Source organism: Cydia splendana, chromosome 7 (genome assembly GCF_910591565.1).
Source record: "Cydia splendana chromosome 7, ilCydSple1.2, whole genome shotgun sequence".
Lineage (NCBI taxonomy): Eukaryota > Metazoa > Arthropoda > Insecta > Lepidoptera > Tortricidae > Cydia > Cydia splendana.
Window position 1 is genome coordinate 18,311,796 of NC_085966.1, and position 26,285 is coordinate 18,338,080.

Consider the following 26,285-nt stretch of genomic DNA (forward strand, 5'->3'; position numbering starts at 1 on the left):
GTAATTGAATATTTAGAGTGCTTGCCAGAACTCAGTGGGCCCTACGTTATTAGGGCAGGTGCGGAGGCGGAACCGAGAGCCTTATTCTCAGTCGTGTTATAAACTTTTTTTCAATTTCCTCTCTATAAAAAGTATCAATCCGCAGTTAAATGAAATGTAGCTATGATTTTTTTAACCAATTAGGTCATGATAAAAAATGTCTTCGTGGTGGTTTGCAAGGGTTCGCGTTATATATCAATTCAGGGAACAAGTTGTTTCTTGCTAGTATCATCGCATTGCATTCACTAATTCTTTCCTCAGTGGTCGGATTATCGCACAGGCCGATGAAATTCACACCATTCATAATTGTCTGCGTTTCACGCCCCACCGACTCTGAATTGATCGCGATTGAAAACGAGACTTAGACTGCCATAATCGTTTGTTTTTGTTAAAGTGTTCAAACAGCTTAATGATCTTACGGTGATATACATTAGTTAGTGCTTTATACTACCTAAATTTTATTTACTTGTTACCTTATTAGTTACTAGCTGTGCCCGCGGCTCCGCCCGCGTGGAATTCGGTCTGTGTCAGTAAGCGGCTAATTTCTAATCCTAATTTCTCTCCCTCTCCCCTGGAGGCGGAACTTGAAGTAAAGTTGACAGATGGATATGCTAGAGGACTGTAGTCCAGATAAAATATTTTACAGTTTTTTCGCCCTTATTAAAATTTTACACGTGATTTTAACGACAGAGTAGTAGGTGTATATCGGACGATACAGTAAGGTATACGCGCGCGAGCGAAAGCGAAGCGGCCTGGGGACCGATTTTTGAATTTCGACTGCTCGATTTCGTGTATTTCGTTCAATAATATCTCCACTATTAGGCATTTAAATTCTACTAATAGAATTGAAAACGGGTGGTCAATACCACTCGATTCCCAATTTCTATCGCTCGTATTTCAAAAATTAGCATTTCGCTGTTTTCCACCGATTTTCGAGTGACGAAATCGAGTGCTCGAAATTCAAAAATCGGCCCCCTGCCTGGCTAGAGCGCCACTCACCGTGGTCTTCTTCAGACTCCTGAGGAAGACCACGTGCTCCTTGTAACCTCAAGCGTTGCGAGACTTTCGCGAATGATTAGATTTTTTTTTGGGAAGGCATGGAAATGCGTATAAAATGCGAGTCCCAAATCGTTTGACTCCGCAAACGACCAGTGCCGGATTAAGATATTTTGATGCCCTAAGCATTTCTAGTATTAGTTATATGTGCTTAGTTTTATAATTTGTTGAAAATCTCTTTTCTATATTTCTTCTAGTAAATATTTCATATGAAAGTGCCATTTGACCTGCAATTTCAATAAATATTTAGTGTCAAAACACAAAAGAAGGTTTTTTTTAGATTACTTTTAAACTACCCATTAACCCACTTGATAAAAAATTTGCACAGTCGCCCACTGTTTTTCTTAAATAAATATGTGTTAAGTTAAATGAGCACACAGATGGAAGTCTATGCCACTGGTAACTGCATGTGATCTGCCTCTTACAGGAAAGATTCCGTTATAAAAACATCCTTTAGTTACAATTTTTGTTGTATCAGCCCAATCTCAACATTTAGGATAAATATTTGTTTGAACGGAAACAAGCACCGTGTTTGGGTTGGGGCTTTTCCTTTACCCTTTACGGCTTCGTCTCATATTTCGTTGCGACAATTTGATACCCTAGTTTTATTGATCAGTTTTCCGTAACAATCCAATGCAAATGCTACAGTACGGAGTGTCGTTGTTCAATATTTTTATAGGCAGGCTTTGTGTTCTATACGCGACTGAGGACGATACACTAGCCCTTTTATTCTTAAAACGTAGCAACCTCTTACAAACCTCTGTTAAACTTTGTCTCTATTTGTTTGTTTTTGTAAATAGGGACAAACGATTCCCAACAGTTTGTTGGATTTGAAAAAACGTTTATGAATAATGCCATCATACCACTTATATTTAGACTACCGATAAAGGTCTGGATAAGAAGTAAGTAACATAAGCTAGCTTTGCTCGACACGGAATCATGAGATACAAATAAAAAATTCTCATACAATTACAAACCGTAACATCGGGGTACTTTAGCCCTAGGGGGCAACTTTGTCCCAAAACGAAAAAAAGATTGAACTTCCCGTCACGCCGCACGACAGGACCTATCGATGTATTTCGCGCTATTCATCGTTAGATGACCGTATGGGGCGGTGGGTAAAAACAGTTTCACGTTGACAACGCTGATTGGTCAGTCCATAATTTTGGTGACAAGTTGTTACCTATAAACTACGTGATTTTATAATGTGCAAACTTTTTCTCGAAACAAAGAAAGCAAATAAGTTTAAGTGTTTGATTGTTATCAATCGTAACAGATATGTATCTAGGATCCTAATGTGATATAAATCATAGAATTTAAGACATTATTGTGAGAATTATATGTTATTTAAAATCAAAGTATTCTTTGGCTATCGTTCTCGGGTTTCTTTGACCCATGGGTAAACAGTTCCTTCACAGAGTGCAGCGACGCAGATATAGTCTCGCTTCATCTACTGAAGCTCTCATAACGGCATGAGATCAATCTGATAACTAAGAAGACAATTTACTACGCAGGTTATAAATTGCGATCCCAGGAACAGCAGCCAGTGGTACATGCTGTGCTGGAGCAAAGGATGAAGCACTGGCTCAGGTTTCAAAGACATATTCTCTGGATTGTAATGGAATTAATGAAAACAAAGATAAAGAACATCTGCCGCATAAGTCTGATATCTTATATAATGATTATCCATATCGTCATGGATATAATATTCTCCCAAATAGACACAGACTGAAAAAATCAGAGCAATGTGTGTGGTATATAGGTCCCGAAATCTACAACCGATTGCCCAATGACTTAAAACTAGTTGAAATGTCTGACACCATATTTATAACCAAGCTCAAGGAGTACTTAATAGAGAAAGCTTTTTACTCAGTAGATGAATTTATAAATCGAATAGACTAACGTAATATTCCAAATGCCTGTGACATTATTAATTTTTATATTTTATAATTTAATGATACCTAATAATCTAAATTTAGTTTAATGTAATTTAATTTCTAAATGAATGACGACATATTTATATTTATAATTGTAATCTTTATTGGAATGTAAAGTGTGCCAAACAGAAAATGTTAAATGACGTGTAACGCTTGTTATCAATAAACGATTGATTGATTGATTGATTGATTGAATTTTTAAGAATGATTAGTTACAGTCGACTGTTAACTAGGTGCTACCTAGTAAAATAATTATATAGGAAAACTATTTTTTCATATGATAATTATAGTTACACATGTTAACTATTTCTAATGATTATAATGGTTAAGTTTAGAAGGTTTGTCTGATTGTTTTGGCAAAGTTTTTATTAAAAAAGCCATGTTTAAATAGATTTATTACTTTGTGTTGATTAGTTTGAACTTTTTTAGTGTAATGAAAACAAATGAATCTTACTACTATGTCCTTCTTTGATATACATGTGTATTGTATAATAAATCTAAACAGCTTTCTTTGCGCTTTTATTGCAAACCGTTACGTTGTACTCAATGAAAAATCGAGGGCCAATGAAACGCGCTTCTAAGTGCAACTTTGGCTCAAACTTTGCGAAAAATTTAAAAATATTTAGAGGTTGATTTATTAAGTTTTACGTATGTGCATGAGTTGATTATATCCACAATTAAATACCTATGCCTACAAAAGAGTCATAATGCGATTAAAATTGAAGTGCTCAAACGAAAAGTAAAAAGTATCATGATTTTGGGACAAAGTACCCCGATGTTACGGAACAGGTAGGTTCTTCTATCACATATCTCTATAATCTCATGGATTACATTCCATTTTATTGTTTTTATTTCACATTTTTAGATATAAAACTGATATTTTAGTAGTGACTACTAATCGTATAATATCTGTTTAGTCAAGGTGTCTGCTATCAAGATATTGAGGTTCATGCCGTTGAAATATTATCTTAAGTAAGTTATACCTACTCTAAGATTTATGGGAATTACCCGTCTAGTGACTCTGTGTCATCTATAAATTCATAACTTGCGTCGTCGTAAGTCGTGTTTGGTCTGAAACCTAACCTAACATTTTAAATTTATGATACACACTTGTATGTAACCTACACCGTACAACCTTTCATAGATTTTGAAATAAATTTTATCGATGTTAATGTAGGTGCGTGAGATGTTTATTGATGGATGATCAATAGAATATTGATTTCTGCTTATATTTCTATACCTCGTAAATACATCTAAATATTGATGGGAATGAAACTATTGTTGCACACCCGCATATTTTACAGGTGAATTATCTATAGTTAGATACCCTACTTATAAATTCTTCATCCGTTTTCCTTATGACTAGAAATTTCCTTTGGGATATAGGTACGGCGGGTATTGACAAAGTTTGCTTATTTAACTTAACACAACAACACTACATAATAACTACAAACAAGTCGCAAAGTTCCATCATCTGGAACAAATTTAAATTACATATACATATTAATATTTTCATAGGCGGTACCTAGATATTAGGTTTGTAAGGTTAAGAGCCTGTGGTTTATGTTCAGTTCATATGACGCTTTCAGCGTGACGTAACGTCTTACGACACTAAAAGGCTCTATGAAAACGCGTAAACTTACACTCGCTCCAAGTTACATTGTATAAATGTAATTAGGGCATGTACCTAAGGAAAATCAGACACTTTCAATATATAAGTACCTACATAGTACGATCTTGTTTAATCGACTACACCACGTTAACAGAAGTAACTTTTTGTTAATTATTTGACCGAAAGACTTGTTGTCCAGGGACGGGTCAATGGCTGTAGGTCAAGAGGACGTTCCCCAATGCGTTGGACGGATCAGATAAAAGCCCTTACCAACACCCCACTTAACACATGTGCCAGAGAAGCATCTGCCAGGAAGAACTGGCGTAGAATCGTTCGTCGTTCAAAGTGACCACGACTGCTCTGCCAAGAGTAATGCGACGGAGAAGAAGAGAGTACGATCTTGTTTAATCGACTACACCACATTAACACAAGTAACTTTTTGTTAATTATTTGACCGTATAACACATAACACCCTGGAACTAATATTTATGGACCAGAAGAGCTGAAATATCTGTCTACTTAATTAAGTACAAAGTGCAAACCTCAATCTCTAGATTAATATTTAATTTGAATCCAGTAACTGTAATTCCATACGATAAATAAGTATACAAAGTCGCTTAACTCACATGATGTTCTATGAACCAATCATAATAGATCAGTATAAAATGTGGTCAGTATACATCGCAGCCCTGAAGGCCGCTCCCAGGCTTATACTTCTGCATATTATCTGTGTAATCCCAATGCACACTAAAGCGTACAAGTGATTTATAACCAGTGTACTGAGACCCTGACATTCAAGACGCGTATTCGAAGGACACATTCAAGTTAGTTCGCCAGTAGTGCCAGTACCCAAGATTTTCTTGTGCTCGGCTAGCGATTGAAATGTCACCCTAGCATGATAAAATATCCCTTTGCCGTCGCCGCGTGCGCAGCCTATGAGGTTTGCTCACACTTCGTACTCTGTAATAATTACTTAAACTAGAATGTATAATAAAAAATATTAGTGGTCCACATTAAAAAAGTCGATATTAAATGAAATGGTTATAATATTATGTTATCCTAATTACTGTTTGAATTATTATTTTTCAGCCGATGGGAATAATTTCATCAAAAATCCTTTAAAAATGTTAAAGGAAAACCATGCCTGCAGCCCTGTATCTTTCTAAAACTATATTTAAGTTTGAACAGCCAAACTTATTTAGTCTACCATGGAATTTGATTCCGTTCCCCCATTTTTACTGCCAAAAAAAATGAAAGGTCGCCCCAGGTCAATCGTTAAGCTCCACAACTCATACACCTCCACCAAACATGTCTATAAAAATAAAAACGTAATCCGAAAATTTTCAGAGTCATTACCCTCGGGTATCACGAAAAGTATGGAGCGTATACTCCACCAATATCCATTTCTGGCGTGCAATTCTAAAAAGCACGATCAACCGACACAACACTGTAAAGCCGATGAAACTTTTTTTAAATTGCGTGGAAACTTGGGCTCACGCCAGACTACGTGCTTTGTAAATAAACATTCATGTGTTACAGTTACTACGTATTCACTATTTTGGAACTCAAGTGGGTCCCCTAACGTTTAAATAATAAATTACATGAACAACGCTTATAGCCAGTACGTGTTCAGACTGGCCACAGTCTTGAATGTCTTTTGCTAACTTTAACCAAGTACTTTATGAATAGTTTACACGCTACACGACACGTTTTATCCTTTAGTGTGTTTTTGGCGTAGGTATTTCATCTGATTTTTTACATAGTTGTTGAGTGTTTTGTTAGAATTCATCGAAATAACCTGAAATTTTACGTTCTTCGAAATTGTAAAACTATGTAAGGTATGTACGAGTAAAATCTAATCTGGGGTTTGTATAATAAATCTGTAACGTCTGAACCCAGATCATAATTATTATCCTAATCTACCTACTTCTTTAAAATGATCTTCTGAAGATATCTCAAAGATTTGTCACCTTAAGAACTCCCATTCCGCGATTCGCATTAGCTTGTAAGAGGCCATTCTGAAAGAACACTTGTGTCCTGATTTAACGTCCCAGACGTGTCGATAGTGTCCTGGTGTAAATCTTCCCGACAATAAAAGTGTCTGTTTTATTGCCTGCTAGTAATTCCTACTTATTTAACAAACACTGCCGAGATTATTTCGACACTTCGTGATGTTTGTTAGAGTAACTTTGTGCTGGTACGACTCAGGTTACAAGTTGTAAAATATAGTTGTTTTGGGATTCTCTAGTTGACCGAAAATTATTTGACCTAATGCATTTTTGAACTGTTGTTTAAGATGCTACAATTAAAACATTAGCCGCAACACCGAAGATAAATAAGCTTATTGTAAACTAAATATGGTGTCATTTACAAGTTTTGGAAACGATAACGTATTAATTATTCCAAACGACTGCTTTCCTCAACGTTATGACAAAAGTTTTAATTAGTCTCATAAATACGTTTCTATTGAAAATTTAGCGGCCATTTTCCCAATAACAGAGCCCCTATTGAGCGAAATGGGAGTTGCGGTACTTAACTAAAAGGTCCACATTGTCGGCCGATGCCTGCCGTATGACAGTCACATGTGACCAGCCATATTCATCCTCTCAACCCTCGACCCTTCGCCTTCGGTCATAATAATAATAGGCCGCTACATGCCTTCAACTTTTAGGTTTACGTCCATTGGAAGAAATATCACCGTCCCCACCATAGTCGGAGACATTCGCATAATTTTTTGCCCTAATTTACATTTTGTTTGCCAAACAAGGATACGTCTTTGTCAGAATAGGTCTATTAGGCACACGAAATAAACATTTATGGTAAACAATTGTGACGTCCCACGGTCAAAGGTACCTTATGGCGGGTATGGAGTTATGTATACCCCAGTAATCTACAATAAATAAGCTATCAATAACACAAAAGATCAACCTTCTAGGTTGCGTAGTTACAGAGATATGATTTTTTGAAAATAATGTTGTGAAATGAGCAACTTTACGATAGAGAAGTTTTAAGTTTAGCCGCCTAAAAAACTATGTTCCTGAAGTAAGTTACATAGTTGACTACAAATAATAATACCTTATATATCTGAGATTAAAAAAATATTGCGACTTGTTCTGTAATGCCAATAGAAACTTTTGATATCGACTGATTTATGTGTATACTAACCAATCTCTTGAAAATAAAGTTTTATTTAATTTTCACGATTGATTGCAATGCGCTCTCAAGATTTAAATTTTATCTATTAGAAAACGACACTGACAGACAGTTTAAGCAAAAAACAATACCGATTTAGAGGTGAAAATGTATTTTCTGACTTTTTCATATAAAATCACAAAATTGAATATTTTTACTTTTAATGTGACACACAATCAATTTTTCTGAGCACATATGAAAGAAATTCTGTCATTCAAATGAAATAAATCCTAAAACCGCAACTAAATACTATATTAAACCCCTTATGCCACTTTAAACTTACATAACAATAACAGTATTTGCTCCATACATTTACGAAAAGGTACCTTATGGAAATAAATCTAATAATACATTACTACAAAATATCAATCATATTACAGTTTATCTTTTATGAATAGAAAATATTAATTTACATTAAACTGCCCCAAATTTAATTAGTTCTTCGTCATAATAATCTTAAAAAAGACCAATAATTTGTATGTAATGAAAAGGTACCTTGTGATTAAGTTACATGATGAGGCATGATGATGATGGAACAGTTAGGATAAACTAATAATATTTTGGGGTTAAGATGGTATAAATCGTCTATTTCCTATCAATAATATATTTCGGTTGCTATTGAAGATAAGCGGCATTGAGGTTCAATGACCTCAGATATTCCATAAGGTAATGCGTCGGATATTGGCATTTTTCAGCACCAACCAATGGCTGATTTACTGCATGCGACCAAACGAAATGAAGATTATTCTAGTTAAGAAAGACTTGATGAGAGTAGCTTTGGTATAATAGCAGGCTACTTGGATTTGTGATGTCGGTCTATGTACGGTTATAATATTTGCGAGGCGCCCCAACCAGAACTGAAATTATCAAATTAGTTTTGCAGAATGCTAATACAGTTCTCTACCAAACTTCTTTTCCCGTATTGACTAGTTTTTTTGGGAATTTTTAATCTTTTTTCCATAAGGTACCTTTTCTACTAAACTCTGAGACGACATTACTAGGCTTATAACTAACTTATAACAAAAATAAAAACAGGTAAACAAACGTTACGCATTAAGGTTTCAGATCACACAATAAAAAAAAATTGAGCATTTTTTCACCTCTTTACAAAACATTTCATATCTCCGAAACTAGAAACCCTCATAAGGTACCTTTTCCCGTGGAACGTCACAATTTAATACGCCATTTACGGGCAACTTCGAAAATAAATCATTGTACCCTCCGGTGTATAATTGGCTTAATTTAATAATTTTGGCAGCATAATTACTCACGTGCAAGCTACTTCTCATCCAAAATATTACGCGTACGATAAGAGAGATTTATGTGCTTGATTTTGAATTAACGCGAATACCGAAATTACCGAAGTCCCAGATATGTATAAAACACGTTAGTTATTACTGCATGTTATAAAATTTTAACTAATACACCTACTTAATAGATCAAGGGCCAAACCTAACTCAAAACTAAGTCAAAATCTTGGATCAAAAGACACACCCATTATAGTACAGTCAGTACCATACGGATCAGTACTAAGACGACAAAACTGATCTTAAGCAGCCACTTGCCCCAAACTTCTAGTCAAACCCTTAAGGAGAGTAAAGAAAGTACCTACACAACTTTCTGAAAATTTATACAATCTCCGTACTTCAAAGGAAGTACTTGTACTTAGAATAGAGCTGATATCAGCAATTCATGAAGCCTTTCCTTGCAAAACAAGTGGATGCCTTATTATTTGTCGCTGAATCGACGGCGAGCGAAAACAATATTTATGAGGGATTGTTACTGCATCATGCAAAGCATCTGTTTACGTCTTGCGATACAGCTTTTCTTAGCGCGAACTTATGAAGTCGTCGACTTTCTTCAGTTAACTCATCGAGGTACTTATTTCAACGCCTCAGAGGGTTTAAATAAAATAGCACTATTACAATGTGTATCAAAAATGTCAGCTTATTTAAAATTCTATGTAATTCGCTTATGTAATCAGTACGAGCCAAAGCTGCAATCGCAATTCGGGTTTCATTAATTTATTGCAGACTTCATGTGGTAAACTTCAGCTCCGACATGGTATTAGCTTATCATTTTGACTAGTAGCATTTGATTGTCATCTCTCTCCTGCAAGTTTCTGAAAAGTACATTTTAAAATGGCGACGGAAAACCGTCACTAGGTGCCAAAGCTAATACAAACGTTGCAGTGAAATAAAAGCTTTTAAACATTTTGAAAACTGCATTAAAAGTCAATAAAGCACACCAAAAGTAAGGTCGAACGAACTTTAACATAACAAATTACATTGTTCGAAAGGCTTCGTAACAATGCCTTGTTGGATCGCTTTTAACTGACTGCACCTGCTGTCTGCATTCCCAGCAGGACATTTTCAGCAAATACCTTCGAGACGTCAACTGATTGAAAGGCAAAGATTTACGCAGCGACAAATGAGCCGAGGCTGCCGGCATTTGTTGTGATTCTCAGACGATCCCGAAATAGATGGAGTTACATTAAATGACTCATGTGTACATTCACATTCATTACATTTTCTGATGCCAAATACCTTGAATGGGTATAAAGTATGCGGTCTTGCGGCGTTGTATTGTAAAGTCGACAAAAAAAACAATAAACTGAGCAAATAAGCATTAATGATTATTTATCTTGGAATTAAAATATGAGAACCTACCCCGTTCTTAGATTTAATGGTCTATAAATTTGCGATGGCTCCGTGTATTATCAGAATTTTAAATAATGATAAAATACTGATATTCACATCAACACCTGATGCTTATAAATAACTAATACATAACTAATACAATTACATTCCCTTTATTATTACCGCTTTTAAGCATCACAACAAGCTAGCGTTCTCATAACATTGCACGAAAGCTGTATGGATAAAATCGCGGATTTAATTTAATTTACATAATACTTCTAAATTTCCATTATTTAACATAAACGTGCTTCCTCGGTCTCGATACGACTGTCAAAGAGAGCACGCATACGCATGCAATATTCAATATTATCCAAAGTTTAATATTTACACTCTGTTAGTGTTATGGAAATCCTAATAACAATAGTGATATAAACTTAGTCCAACGCTCCGCTCCCAGAGTGTTCATCAAAATGCTAATACATCCCCAGCTCGGCTACATACTTCAATTCACTAAGCCAAGTAATTGGATCCCGTACAGACAGGCTTCATGGTAATGTAAGAAAAAGCTATCCTTGGCACCATGAAAATTTAATGCCCCGCAAGAAGCCTGCCAGATTAAGACTTAATCCGATATCGCATACACCACTGTGGTTTTAAAAAGTTTGCACTTAAATTCGCCTTCAAGTTCAAAGTAAGTAGGGTCCGGTTGCGAAAGTCGTTGAACATTTACTTTGTCGCAATTTAAGGTGTTAAATGGATAAAGTGCAGTTACAAGATAAATACCTATGAGAATTTAAAAACAAAGTTTCCACAGAGGTTAATATCATATAAAATGACGATCAGAGCTAGCAGCGTCTTTAGGTGTACCCTATGTATGTATGAGCAATCATAGACAGGCTGACACCTCGTGTATCTATCTGAGGTTGATAGTCTTACTGTTTTAGAAACAGTAACAAATATACATAATTCATCAATATCAAATAACTCAATCCCATCACACTATTTTCTTAACTGATCAATGAATGAGTAACGGGAAGCCATCTTTAGGCAAGCACATAATCCAGTAAGATTGGGATGAAGATTTATTCACTACTAATGAAATACTGTTTTCCTTATCTTCGGCTTACTTGCTTATGTCCCATATTATCATGACCAACATAATCTAAGAAAAAGAAACCATCGGATTTATCCTCAATGAATCATAATAGAAAGCAAAATCTGAAGCTAAAACGCTGACGATCTATAAATCCCTTCCTTCTACGCAGCAGTGGATCAAGTAACCTCGTTTGGTGGGCTAGGAATCTTTTCGCAAGTTCCCAAGCCATAAATTGTTACGGTCGATTGCGTGCGAATTACTTCTCAGAGTTCGCCGACTCTTTATCTCTTATTGAAGAAGGAAAGTGTTTTATTCACTTCAGGTTTTCTGCAAAGTGAAGGACTTAATTAACTGTGTTTTAAGTTCCCGCAAAAACCATAAAACTACAATTTTCTGTTCCATATAACTACTTAGAGAAATAAGAAGAATCGTAATGTGTATATCCTAGAGGGATAAGCCAAGGGGCTGTCCATAAATTACGTCATCGATTTTTGACGATTTTGGACCCCCCCCCCCCCCCATAATCATCCAAAAATCATGCATCAAATGACCCCATTTCCTCCTACTTCATGCTACCGTCATCCGATGTCCAGACCCCCCCCCCCTAATTTGAATGACGTAATTTATGAATAGCCCCCAAGCAAGAACTTGTTCCAGTACAAATTGCACACAATTGCATGCGCACATACCATGCAGCGGCCTTGCGAGGCCTTTTCAAAGTCGTGACCCATAGGCCTGCCTCCCGTAGGCAATGGATTACCCGAACAACGCTTATGGAACAAAAATCTCGACCAACTATGAGTTCAAACTCTGTACACAGAAATAATATAAGCTCGACAATACTCATAACATTTTAAAATATGCAGTGCTTTAATTTAATGGAGGTGAATTTATGCTATTAGCCTTTTATGTTCTGTTCAATTCGTGGGTGATAACGTGAATGCATTTGTATCACACTTAGAGTGTTTTGATTGCAATCCAATACAACATTAATAATGTTCGTTCTTGCTCGTATTTATATTTTTCTTTTGAGAGGAACAGAAATTATTTTTGAGCTATATTACGTTCTGATTACGTTACAAACTGATGGCAACATAAAGAATCTTCAGTCAGTTTTCAATGTTATCTATAATTTCAACATTAGGTACAAAATGCATGCCAGTACGTAGTTGTAGGTAATTAGCATTTTTCATTTTGCATTTTAAGATGGCCGAGATTCTCAGCAAAGTGTCTAAATCCAGGGAGTTGGTACCAAAATAGATCATTTTCACAGGATCGACAACTATCTGACCTCTCAATAATTCGATTGCCATGATCACGTATATTGATTTACATTGGTGACCGATATATAAGAAGTACCTCTTGTAAACGTGCTACGAAGTCAGTCACTGGCTACAGTGGCTACTGTTATCCATGGTAAGGGTCGGCGTCGCCACCCACGTAGCTCCTGCGGTCCCAGGAGCCAAGGCCGACCCACAATGGCTGCACTTGTGCGGTGCGGCTCCGAGCTCTATTCAATATCGCTATCTGTTTTATTTGGAACTAGTTTCCTGAGGGCAGTACCCTTTAGCGCGCCATTCACAGAGGAATTCCATTTGCAACCATTATAGGGCGAAATTCAATTGACTGTGGACCTGTGAAGATTTAAACGTCTTTATACTCTTTATCCTATATATTGTTTGCTGTGCACGCAGGAATGAAAATTAAAAGTTCTGCAGAAAAAAGGAAAGAAAGGAAAACTGTATCATAAAACAGAGCGCATCCTCTCGAATGTGTTAGGATTTTGAAGAAGAACTTAATGCTTCCGTGACTGTAGCCCGGAGTTTTACGAAAAGCTACTGCTATCCGACCTTCTAACTCTTATAGAAAATAGGATTTTTGCTATACGATTTTTACAATGTAGTGCTGTATTCAAAAACTATGCTGCCCTGTTCCTAAATATGCTTTATCTTCATCCAGCATCCCACTGTGTACGGTCCAACGACCAGCTTATATCAACGCCAACGGAAATTTATGCCAAGTGCGGAATGCGTATTATTGCACTGGCCGTATGCGATGCTAGTACCAATACAGTCCTATAATACGTCGAAAATAGATGAACGATGTCTGGGACTTCTATTGAATTAGAACAAAAGGGCTCGAGAGGCTCGGGGGTTCGGATTCCGACGTTTTGGATTGACTCAATTTAATCGGTTAATTTCGAGAATCCAATTACACTGATTGAATATATGTATTTAGAATACAAAACACACTTATTTCACAACTGGCATTTGACTATGAATTGTATAAAGCGAAAGCGAATATGCAAGATTTCCTAATGCTTAACACTTAACATTTATATAAGTTCATTTGCAAAGAGCATCAAGATCGTTCCATGGGTTGATTGCATTAGATAGGCGCACCTTGCTTGGTACCTTATGCCCTTGTTAATTTTCGAACGTACCGAACAAAAGTCATATTAACAAGAACTTATTTACTTTGGTAGGTATTTCTCATTTCATAGCTATTAAGTTCAATATTAAACGATTACTACTCAACATTGAGGTTAATTAGTCGCTTGGTTGTAAAAACATATGAATAATTTCAATAGTTATTAAATTGCATCCTTTTCAACACGGCTTATGAGTGTTTTTATGCTAGTAAGCTGCAGAAGCTTTTTAATCCTACACTTAAATGACTATTACAGCTTACTGGGCTTGATTTACAACTCTGCTGTAAAATCTTTTATTGCTATGACTCTAAGCACGTTTTACTTCGCTTATCAGCAGGCTTAGACCGCCTTCGTCACATTCCTACCGTGTAGGTTATATTTCTACCCAGTATTATGTATGCAACGTTGTATACCCTGTGAACCTGTGATATTTAATTTCATAAATGGCATCAGTCGTAAAATGAAGGTCTTCATTAAATGAATGTGCAGTTAAATACAGAAATCTCATTTAGTTATAAAACCTAACTAACGATATGGTTAATTTTACCTGCATTTACGTTTTCATGAACATTATTACTAGGTCTAATTATTATTGTATCTTTCAAGCCGATTATAATTATAACCCACAACCAGTTGCCTTGAAACTTAACTCTTCTAGCTAGACTAGAACATTGGTGCTTTCTTACTTTATAATATATTTATCTGTGACTTAGATCTAAAACCTGTTCCCATTTGTATATCGTATTAGTGTAATTTGCTATTACATCACACATACAACGCACGTAGGAACTATTTCGTAGTTGATTGCACACTTGATTGATCACTACAGTTCCTTACTAAATAAGTGTTATATCACTCTATAGATCCCGATTATTGATTAATAATATGTGTTAAAATGGCGCCAATTACGTTTATACTCGTAGCACCTTATTTCTTTAGTATCGGGCTCACAATATAGAAAGTCTTATTAAAATACTTCACGATACTACTCCGTTGTTGATCGTCTAAAAGTGGCATACAGATCATTCTTATAAATTTTATTGGACGTACTAATTGGTTCCAACCACTTATTAAAAACCAATTTTATGCAAGTAGAGAAAGTATTTAACAGTTACCGAAGCAGAGGATGTAAAATGATCTACCGTAGTAGGAAACATAAATCCCGACAACCTGTGGGCTAAATAATGGTAGGTGATTAGTCAATTTCACCTTTATTACACCCTGCCATTTAAACTTGTAACTAATAATCCCTATTTCCTTTATCTTCGAACAATGTCTGATTATAAACGAGTATATCTTAGTTAAAGATTTACATACCTATATGAAAACTTTGTTAAAACCATATTTATTACCAAGACAATTCTGCTGTTTAGATTCGACTACATTTTTCAAAAGATAACCCGTTTACTTAAACGTAAATACTTACCTATCTAACGCAATTGCGAATGTCTAAAAGAAAGACACGGAAACAATATTGTACTTTTGTTATGTATTTGTATTTGAAAGCAAACTTTATTTGGGTTACAAGCGTTGTGTTCAAAAGAAACTCAGTTCGCATGAAATATCGTTTCAGTTGCTTATTTAGTTATATTTTTTCGTTGTTACAGCGGAGGGAAGCCTGTCAAACTTTGCGCTGCGCAAAGTTCACTACACGGCGAGCCAGCCCCTCAAAAAGGAATTGTTCACACCTGATACAAGGTAAAATTTGCATTATTAAGTACCTGTGAGAAAAGATACCATTTTTTACCCGCACTGCATATTTTTGGGAAATCCGTCAAGGGATGTGGCAAGACTGGCAAGACCGCAGCGAGTCTCGTTTGACTGCATTTTTGATGAATCGCAATTTTTCCATTCCATTTTGTTTATGAGCATGAATACATCAGAGTATAAAAAACATATTTTGAGAGTGAAATGAACATGACAGTAAGCAGCAGCAACAGTACGTACCTTCCGGACAATATAATAATAGTGTTATTCTAAAAGAACTTTTGTTTTATAATGAACATTATGTTAGGCATTTTTTAGAACGGTTATTTCAGATTTCTTTAGATTATGATGAACTATTAATAGCTCGATTATCATTCTCTAAATCTTACACTTAATAGGGTTGTTAATGTTTTACACTTCTTTACAGCTAAGTATTTTTTTTTGTTTACTTGTATTCTCATATCCATTTCCCAATCGTAACCCGTCAACCGTACAAATCTCCACGCTTTCACATTTCAGACCCACCAGCTTGCGCAACCTGTACGAGAAGGCGACCACGGACCGGCTCTCGGCCTCCATCCTCGACCAGCTGAGGAAGGACTCCCAACATTCCCCCTACCTCCTCTGCACGCCCGTGCTTAGTTCAAAGAGACGGAGGATCTATCAGAAAGTCGATGTGGAGATTGAGACGCATGTTGTAAGTATTTCTACGAAATCACTATCACTACACCTTATAAAAAAAGTCCCCCGCGCCGCCGCCGCGTCTGTCTGTTTGTGTGTTTGTTCGCGATAAACTCAAAAACTACTGAACGGATTTTCATGCGGTTTTCACTTATCAATAGAGTGATTCTTGAGGAAGGTTTAGGTGTATAATTTGTAATTTGTTAACCCGTGCCAAGCCGGGGCGGGTCGCTAGTAATTACTAATTAATAAAGTTTAGTTACCGACAATTTTTAACATTTGGATCATTTACAGGTGTCGGTTCTAGTTTTTCGTTTTTGTTCCTGAAAGTTTGGAACATTGGTAAAACAAAATGCTAACAATTTCAGTACGGCGAAAAATACGTCGAAACTAGTTTTAGACGACAATTGTTTTAGCTTTAGTTTAGGTACCTTTCCGTTTTAAGTGCTTCACTTAGCTCTAACTCATTTTTGGGCACTTACGCTTTATCATCTACTTAATTAAATATGATAAGCCGAGATAAAAACTAATGCGACACTACTGTCTGCTTAGAACGTCGCTAGCGGATTGAATTTCTAAATTATGTTTCATTTTCTTTTGGCTTATTACAATATAAAAATTATGTAGTTACTAACAATGCAATTTAAATGCCTAAATCAGCAGCATTATTTAATACGCAAACACTTAAAAGCCTCAACAAAAACATTTCAGCCGTCAGTGGTAGAGCACCTTCGGAAATGGACATCAAAAGAGGCTATCGGCGACGTGACAGCGCTGCCGGACGCTTCAATGCGCATTCAGAGCTCCGTGACATTAACTCCTGATGAACTGTCCGAATGTGGCTCGGGTGACGACGAGCCCATCGACCACAGGTTGCCCAGCCCTGAGGAACAGCTGAGGGTCATCGCTTCCAAGTGAGTATAGATTGGATAAACCAGGCAAGACAGAAAAAAGATCTCATCTCATGTCAATCATGGCGGAATTCAGAAGTTTCGATTCCGCTATTTTTATTAGACGCTATTTTAATATAAGTGAGGTTAATAATACCTATCGTTTACTAATAACTAATAAAAACACCAATAAGGTTAATTGTAACTGCACATCATTCTAGTTTCTTATGATTGATTCGATGTAAATGAGGGTAATTACTGACCTGAAAGACAAATACCAATTGTTTGCTTAAAACACCTTAGCCTACTAAAATTCAGCTTTTAATGTAGGCACAGTCAGCACAGTGTGTGCAGCAGGTGTGCTAAGCTACGGCTTTGTTGACTGTACAGTCACCTGCAATAATATGTAACTCTTCGAAGGCCGCAAAAATATGTCACACGCTCTTATGGCGCTACAAATAAGATCGTGTCAGATATTTTTGCGGCCTTTGGTGTGTAACATACTATTGCGGGTGGCTGTACATAATAAGTGACTTATACGTTTGACAGATTCCCCCCGGAAATGGTCGCGATCGACACGTCGGGCAAGTTCTTCGACCGAATGTGCAGCTCGCGTAAGTCGCTGCACCTGGAGTCGGTGCCCGGCGAGACGGACACGGTGAAGCGCCGCACACGCACGAGGAAACCCCGCGGTAAAAGACGCAACACCATATCCGGCACTGATCAGAAAGAGCTTAGAGAGGCTATAGCTGGGTAAGCTTCTAGACTGCACCTACACCGACTAATAAATTACATTATCCATCACATAAATCCATAGTAATAATCACCCCTTTACATCCTCGATAATGTAATCTATTAAAGCGTCCATTAACAACCGCTGAGCACAGTACTGTGTCGGCTTCAATGACGTTCTTGTTCAATTTACGGCACTTTTAACAAATCTTTGATAATATTTTGTGCTTCTGTGTATACTGTAACATTGGTTGTCTTTGTTTCCTACTAAACGAGGACAACCAATTAATTGTGCACTTGAACACTAATTGTTCATATAAGCTTCACGATTAATGAAATCTTTGAAGAGCGCCGATGTTACAAGACTAAGAAGCGTTCTTTGTGTATTACAACTATAGGTTGCCTTATGCGTGTGACTAATGCTTTGCTTGGTTTGTTTTATCGTAGCGATACATCAAATGCCGCGGCTTCTGAAGAGAACGAAGATAGCACTGTCTTCAGGTCGCGCTCTAGCGATCTTCTTAAGAAAAGTCCTATTGACCCGGTAACTAAGAAAGGACACTTCAATACTCTCAAAGAATGGGGTAGAAGTCGACTGAAAATGATCGGCAGATCTCCGAGTGCGAGCAGAGATAGCTTTAAGGACTCCATGAAAGTTGACAAGAAAGATACAAAGTCGCCCACTAGACAAGACGATAAAGAAGTACAAGAACCTGTAACTATGCGTAAGAAACGCCAGGGAGATGAAGACAGGAGAACGCATCAAAGATGTGCCTCATATTCCTCTTCTGAAAAGAGCATAGGTTTTCCTGCAGCACAAACAACCGCAACCATTAACGTCGGAGTTAAATTACGGGGAACATCAGCTCAAAGAAGACAAAGGCGATCAGCAATAGGCAAAGATGAGCCGCATTCGTCTAGCGGTAACTGGTCGGCTAGCTCAGAGTCTGGTCGAACCAGTATAGGATCAGAAATAACATCCACCACAGTGCCACCCCGAAGTTCAACTTCGGCTGCGACATCTAATAACTCGCTTAATTTCCATCACGGACCACCGAGTTCTATAATTAGTAGAAGAAGATTCCTTAACACTTCTGGATCAGGCAGCGTTACTAGCGAAGGAACTCTCACTCCTGATATTATACATGATTTACACGAGGATTTAGAAACGAGTTCCGAATTTTCTTGTGATACAGAAGGGTACTACACCTCATTCCACATGGATTCCGGGTTAAAGACGTTAAAAGAAGAAGAATTATCGCCTAGCACGCCAATGCATACCAGCAACGCACTCTCCAACTCGACTGGCAGTCAAACTGCTGAGAACGAATATGAATTATTTGGTAAAGGGTCGACTAGCACTACTACAAGCTCTGCTGGCACGGTTTGCACAACGCTAATGGCTGCTGGAAGCGATAGGTCATTGGTTATAGGGCCGAAAGTGCCAGAAAGAAAGAGTTCGTTAACAAAATTAAATCGCAGCAGAAGCAACAACATTCACAGTGCTAATGCTAGTTTAGACAGAACCGTGAGTTCTTCATTCTCAAAATCTCCATACAGCAGCCTTAGATATAATCCTAGTCGTTCTTATACGGAAAAGGCAATGTATAATCATTCGTCGCCTGAAATCAACCAAGTGCCAACTACTACAATCACTATAACTAGAAACATCGGAAATAATAGAGAAATGACCGCCGTAGCTGAAATTCATACAGAAACTGATCTTGAAAGTGCCAAGAAAAGCACAGGCACCAGTTCTCCTGATTCCGGTCATAATACGTCTAGTTCACCAATCGAAGACTCTGTATCCAGCGCTCACGGAAAGAATAGTTTGTCTGAACAAGATTATTCAGAATCCTCAGATTTAGAAGGAACTGACAGAATAGAAAGAATAAGATATAAAACTACCATCAATAGTTCCAGAATTCCTTCACTCTGTGTCATTACTCCAACCAATTCTGATGACGAAAGCGAAACAAGCAATAAAGAGGTTGATGTTTGTAAAAAGCAAGATGCAGAGAAAGAATGTACATTTAAGAAATCAAACAGTAGGCCTAAACTAGATCTACCTGTAGAAGAAAAACCGAAAGCGCCAAAACACATTACCGACCTGACTAAATCTAGCAAATCTCATACACAAATTAATTTAAAGCCGTTCAATAATTTAATGTGTAAGCTCAAAGGAGTGCTTCCTGCTAAACTGTCAAACAAAAAGTCACCTGTGCCAAAAGAAAGTAATTTGTCCGATCATATCTACGATTCTGGGGACTATGTGACAATAGCTGATGTTAAAAATAACAACCAAAAAGTTTGCCTTAACAAAGGTATTTATGGAAGCACTGATATGGTCAGGAAGAACTTACAAACAGTTTTATCTGGAAAACTACCTGAAACTGAGTATGTCTCTTTGAATGAATTGCCAAATTGTTTAAGTGAAAGTAAAGACTTCTTAGAACATGGGTTACATGAAACGCCAACGCCTGCCTTAGAAGAATTCCAAAAGAAAGGTGCTAAAGTAACTTTGGACTCTCAAGGTCAAGTTATTTACTCATCCGATACGCTTAAACGCAGAAAAGGAGCGCATACTACTTTTGAACCGGGACCATTCGTTCAGGAAGTTAACGCCACCACCGCAGTTGTTCAGAGAGAAATGACAGATGTTGTTCAAATAAGTGATGAGACTGACTTCCCTTACGAACCTCCTCCACCTGCGAGCAAACCCACGTCACCGCAACTAGGAAAAGTAATTATTAAAGCTCCAACACTTCCCGATGGACCAGTAACAACAGAATTTGTGACCCTACCGGCTCCTAAACCGAGCACGATTATCACCGCCACACCTGTCACTGAAACACCTACGACTCCGACGACACAACATCCACCCAAGGCTATTTCTAAAAACCCGCAAGATATTCCGCGAGTAGTAGAAGTAATTCCTAGGCCAGGGGCGTATGTTAATATACACGATGCGGAGGGCGTCAGCTTGTCGCCGACGAAAGATGATTTAGCAGGTAAGAATGAAACGAAAAAAGACCCGATTATTTCTATTAATAATAATTCTGATAAATTATTAGGGACGTCGCCCGAAATTAATGATGATATCATTCCATTTGTACCCAATTTCCAAACGCCTATTATTTTACAAAATAGCAAATGTAGGCACGAACTTGGCAAATCTGGTAGTAAAGTAGCAGAAGTGTTGAAAATGTTTACGCAAAGAAATAACATTAATAACAATGGAGAAGCTGGACATAATCACGTTAGTACTCCAAACGGTGATAAATCAATAACTAATAAAGTTAAACGTAGTGATAGTTACAAACTTGCCAATTCACCTCTTATGCCCATTAAAAGGCTTCTGAAACTTGAAACTTTTAACAGTAACTCAAAGAAAGAAAATTCTCTAGAAATGATTCAAGCTGAAATTAATGCAGATTTACTACGCGAACAAATAAACTACCCAGCTTCCGTATCCCCCAAACTTAGCCATAGAAGTTTTTCAAATGATTCGGAAAATTGTGAATGTTCTAATAATAGCAGTTCATATGTTAACGATAGTTTTGAATCTCAGTTATCAGCATTAGCTTTAAGTCCTTTTACAACTCCAATGCCAAAACGGCATTCTGTCGCGTTCATACCTGACAATAGAGATCATTCTTTAGATATTTTAACTGCTATTTTGGACTCAGACCCGGATGATGTCTGTATATTGCATTCACCGCCGTCGTGTCCCCTCTCTCCTACTAAAGTCACTGTACCGGTAGATAGTTCAATGCATCGAGCTCGCATTTTATCAGTTTCCGAATCAGATTATGGCACTGAAATCTGGTAGTTGTAGATAGTATACCCAGTTTTGTTTTTACAATATATAATTGAATTTTATAGTTATTTGTTACCTGATTTGTTGGTACTTGTGGAAATAAAACGCTTTTAGATAAGACCATGTGGCCAAGATTATATACTTACTATAACTAGATCAATTTGTAGATCCATATAGAGTAGATAGTTAAGTGGAAAGCAATGATTATATTGATTATTATATTCCTAATGAGTTCCGTCCTTTGAAAATTTCGTCTTCCAATTTTGCCTTGTTAATACTGTGATATGAATTTTTATTTTTGATGACTAAATTCGTGTTTTAGATACTTTTTATCATATTTAGCTTTTTAAGAAGCACTGTATTAGGTATATTTTATTAAATGTTGACACGGAAAGAATGCATGGTGGTTTTTCGCACCAGCCCAGCTTATGATTAGTTCACGATTTTTCGTTTGTAAGTGCATGGTGTGTTATTCTGTGTGTCTTCTGTGTTTTGTAATTAATTTTATTATAGAGTCATTGTGAATTAACGCACTGATTTCATTTGTCTTCACCTCCGCTCCTCACCTCACTCACTAGCACAGCACTGAGCTCTAAATTTAAGAACTAAAAGTTCTGTTTTGACAACATTTACGATATAAAATAAAAAAGTTTTAAAACAGGATTTTTCGCAATTAACCGTCTTCCAATACCTCATTATTTTCGCACTGATTTGTAAATACGTGTCACTGGATTTTGTTAATTAAGTACATATATGGGACATTTAACAATTAAAAAAGGAACTAATTAATTAACAAACTAGGTCATTCGTGGTTGGACTCCGTCGCAATAGACGTAACACAACTAATTTGTATAATTGCCGTTTTCATAACGAAGAGCGTTATAAAAATGTAAAAACTGACGAAAAGCTGTCTTAACACCCAGGGTGTTTTGCCACGCTTACCGACCGACTTCGATCGCGCGCCTGAAGCTAACCAGTATATCTGCGACCTCCGACTAATAAAAAATATACAATATCTCGAGGTCAAAGTATATTAGTTTACCTTCAGCGCTCGACTCGTCGCGTTCGGTATGCAACCGGATTCACCTAGTCTCCGGATCTCGGTGGTTGTGAACCGACGCTCAGTTCCTCTCTAATTGCACTCATCCCACATGGCTTGCACAGACGGCGATAGCTTCCACTTTGTGACATTTAACACGAAGTTCTTCAAAGGTAAAGTTTTGTGTTGCTTTTTTGGCATGACTTTTGATTTTTACACTGCATGAAGAGTTAGCTCGACTAGCAGATACACCTTTCACAAGCTAACACGGAGAAATGCGGTAATCTGTATTAACCATATCATTAACATTGTAATTTATACATATTATAACCCCATGTATGAAATTGTAATAAAGAATAAAATACCATGCACTTCTGTAAATTCACGTTACTAATTTATCATTGTATTCACGAACATATATACCAGATACATGCTAGATACGTTCATATAACGCAAGACATAATCTGTATCATAAGTAATGGTTGTTCACTGTTGTAGCCTTTCACTGTTAATAATTATGATAGAAATTACCTAGCTCTAGGCTTATGGGAATGGTATGGATTGGTGCCATAAATATGTAGTCAATTTATATATTAGTATATTACGTTAAAGTTTTCAATCGCATCCACTGTTATGATAGTTATGATTATACATATATTACCTACTTGTAAATTTAAAGAAAAATATAGAAAAGCATCAACTAAATTGTAGTGATTTACCTACGTTAATGCCTGTTAAAAGATATTAGCATAATCTAATATTTCTGGTACATATAGCATTAGTAAAGAAAAACGATCTCCAACTCATTATCTGTTCTTTATATTCCAGACTGTCGACATTCCAGTGCTGACAAGCCCTACTCGAATCCGCCGCTAACTCTAGTCCAAAAGGGTCAAAGAGTAGAATTCAACACGATCAATCCCACCACGTACAAATACCAAACCGCCCATTTGCAAGGCAAACACGGAGTAGTCAATTACGAGAATCCAGCAAACCAACCAGTGAGGGAAGAGCCAGTGTTCTGGACACTTCCGAAGCGAAGCACCCTAGAGCCGAGCGCTCGACGACCCATCACCGACGCACGCACTATTTTCAACTATCCTCCCAACGTTGCTACTGTCTCTTCACGTTTAACTGAAAAGCCAGGAAATTCTCAACCCATCCAACCCAATGACGACTCGATTAGAATTTCACCCATAGATCCACGGACAACAGGTTCCTTCAAATCTTCTACCCCGTCCAGCAAAGAGAACGTAGTCGATCTCTCTTCCAAACTACTCTCACCGGTTAAATCAACAATGACGAACGAAGAACTCTATGCGGTTATACATAAAAGCAAAAAGAAACTGAATATAAGAGATGGCGCTGAAAGATCAGAATCACCTGCGTTGTCTACTACTAGTTTATCGCCAGTCAATTCCGAAACCTCATTATACCTTAAAGGTAACCAGCGTCATCCAGAGACAGGCTATCTAGGAGACCCGAGAAACAGAAACAGTTGGTCACCGGCGGAGAGGCAACACGTTATGGCGGCTCCCAGTCGCGGCTATGTGGTGCAAAAACAGGATACCACATGCGCAGACAGATACGGCCCCGTACCTCAAACATCGAGACTTGATTTCAAAAAGCTACTCTTACAGCACAGTGTCAAACTAAATACTCTTAGTCCTCAAAGTAAATCTAACAAACTGTCTGCAGTGGAACAGCTGAAGCTATCCAAAGAAAAAACTGAACTGGAACCTCCCCCCACCAATAGAAGCAAAATTAATATTCTCGATCTAAGCGGATCTCCTAAGACATACACGCAGAGAAAAATAATAAAAACTCAACCTCAGCCAGCCTCACCTGGTAGAACGAATGCCTTAATCAAAGAACACAAGAATTCACCCAAAATACTGCTCTCTCCGAAGTCCCAATGGCGATTTTCTAGCCCCAGATCTGACGTTCTCTCTACGCCAATACCAGAAGCGAACAACGAAGATGAAAACTCAAACAGTTCTGCTGAAAAGCACGATGTTTCTCCAAACAACGTACCGTGTAAAACAGTGCCCATAGTCACTAATCAGCATTTCGGGGCCAGACGAAACCTGATCCCCATAAATGAGAATACTCTAGAAACCGACGATTTCCTCGAGCCAGCCGACCACGGAGTGTTCCCAATTGATTCCGATTTCGGTAAATTACATGGGTTATCTCGGACAGAATTGCTGCAAGCCAAGCGAGCAGAATTCTTCAGCAGCCAACCTGAATCATCTCCACCTAAATTTACATCATTCAAGAGTCCTACAGCAGGGGCTACCTCTACTCGTAGCAAATCATCTCCGGAACGAGGAAAGACTTCACCCACCACCCTAGAAACAGCATTATGATATTTCTACTAAAGCATTTTAAACTTAAGCGGTGCTTAGTTTTTTTTTACTACACAATAAAATTGATAGAAGCTTTATTCTAGTCTATTTGCTTAAAGTGCCATTTGTGCCGGCACCACTGTATCGCCTACCAGTGACTTATCGATGATAAGTTATTCAAGCTCGAAAGATTTGTTAATATGGTCTTGAGGGGCCAATGTTTTATGAACTGTACTGTAAATAGTTCAACTTTACAACTACTTAGTTTTAAACTAGTTTGTAAGTATTTATTGAGTACCTTAACCAGTACTGTTCAAGTAGTGTTAAAACTTTTTGAAGTTATTAGGATACAATTTTAATAAAACGTGTTAAATAACTCGTGCTTTATTTTTTTCCCTTTCGTTCTCGACTAGAGATAGGTACCTAGATACTAACTTTACTCCATTTTAAAGAAAACTCAAACTCCAAGAGGTTTGATTGAAATAAGTGAAATGACTTTCCGAGCTTAGATCCTAATCTGTTAACAGCAATTTACTTGCTCTTATGCGAAACCATAGATAAAAGGAGCGCACTTGGTCTTGGACTTTTCTTCATCCAAGTCATCATCAAAAATTCGGAACGAAGTGATCCGCCAGAGAACCAAGGTGACCGACATAGCTTTGAAAGTTAGTACGTTGAAGTGGCAATGGGCTAGCCACATATGTCGCAGAACCGATAATCGCTGGAGTAAGCGTGTTCTGGAGTGGAGACCGCATCTGGGCAAACGTAGCGTGGGACGCCCTCTGACCAGATGGCGGGATGACTTGCACAGGAGGGCCAGCAGCGACTGGATGCATAAAGCGGCAGACCGGGCCACGTGGCGTACCTTGGGAGAGGCCTATGTCCAGCAGTGGACTGAAACGGGCTGATAATGATGAAGTCATAAGGGTTAGGGTTACACATCGTCTTAATTTTAATTGGGGCAATAAGGCACTTACGACCTAGCTTCCTTAATTACATTCTCACTGTCGACTGCGGGCAAAATCCTCTGCACGTATACGCCTCGATCCACTGACTAGGTATCACA

General features: G+C 37.5%; 1 protein-coding gene across 1 annotated transcript in view; it reads left to right on the top strand.

Annotated features, from left to right (window-relative positions):
• Window positions 1–25,595, top strand: part of LOC134792349 (mucin-2) — a 95,431-nt gene extending 69,836 nt beyond the window's left edge. Inside the window, exons 2-7 of the mRNA XM_063763619.1 lie at window positions 15,610–15,700; window positions 16,229–16,406; window positions 17,102–17,304; window positions 17,830–18,033; window positions 18,460–21,023; window positions 23,700–25,595. Of these exons, the coding sequence (XP_063619689.1) occupies window positions 15,610–15,700; window positions 16,229–16,406; window positions 17,102–17,304; window positions 17,830–18,033; window positions 18,460–21,023; window positions 23,700–25,240 (4,781 nt within the window). The 3' untranslated portion in view covers window positions 25,241–25,595. The remainder of the gene's footprint in view (window positions 1–15,609; window positions 15,701–16,228; window positions 16,407–17,101; window positions 17,305–17,829; window positions 18,034–18,459; window positions 21,024–23,699) is intronic.
• The last annotated feature ends 690 nt before the right edge of the window (window positions 25,596–26,285 follow it).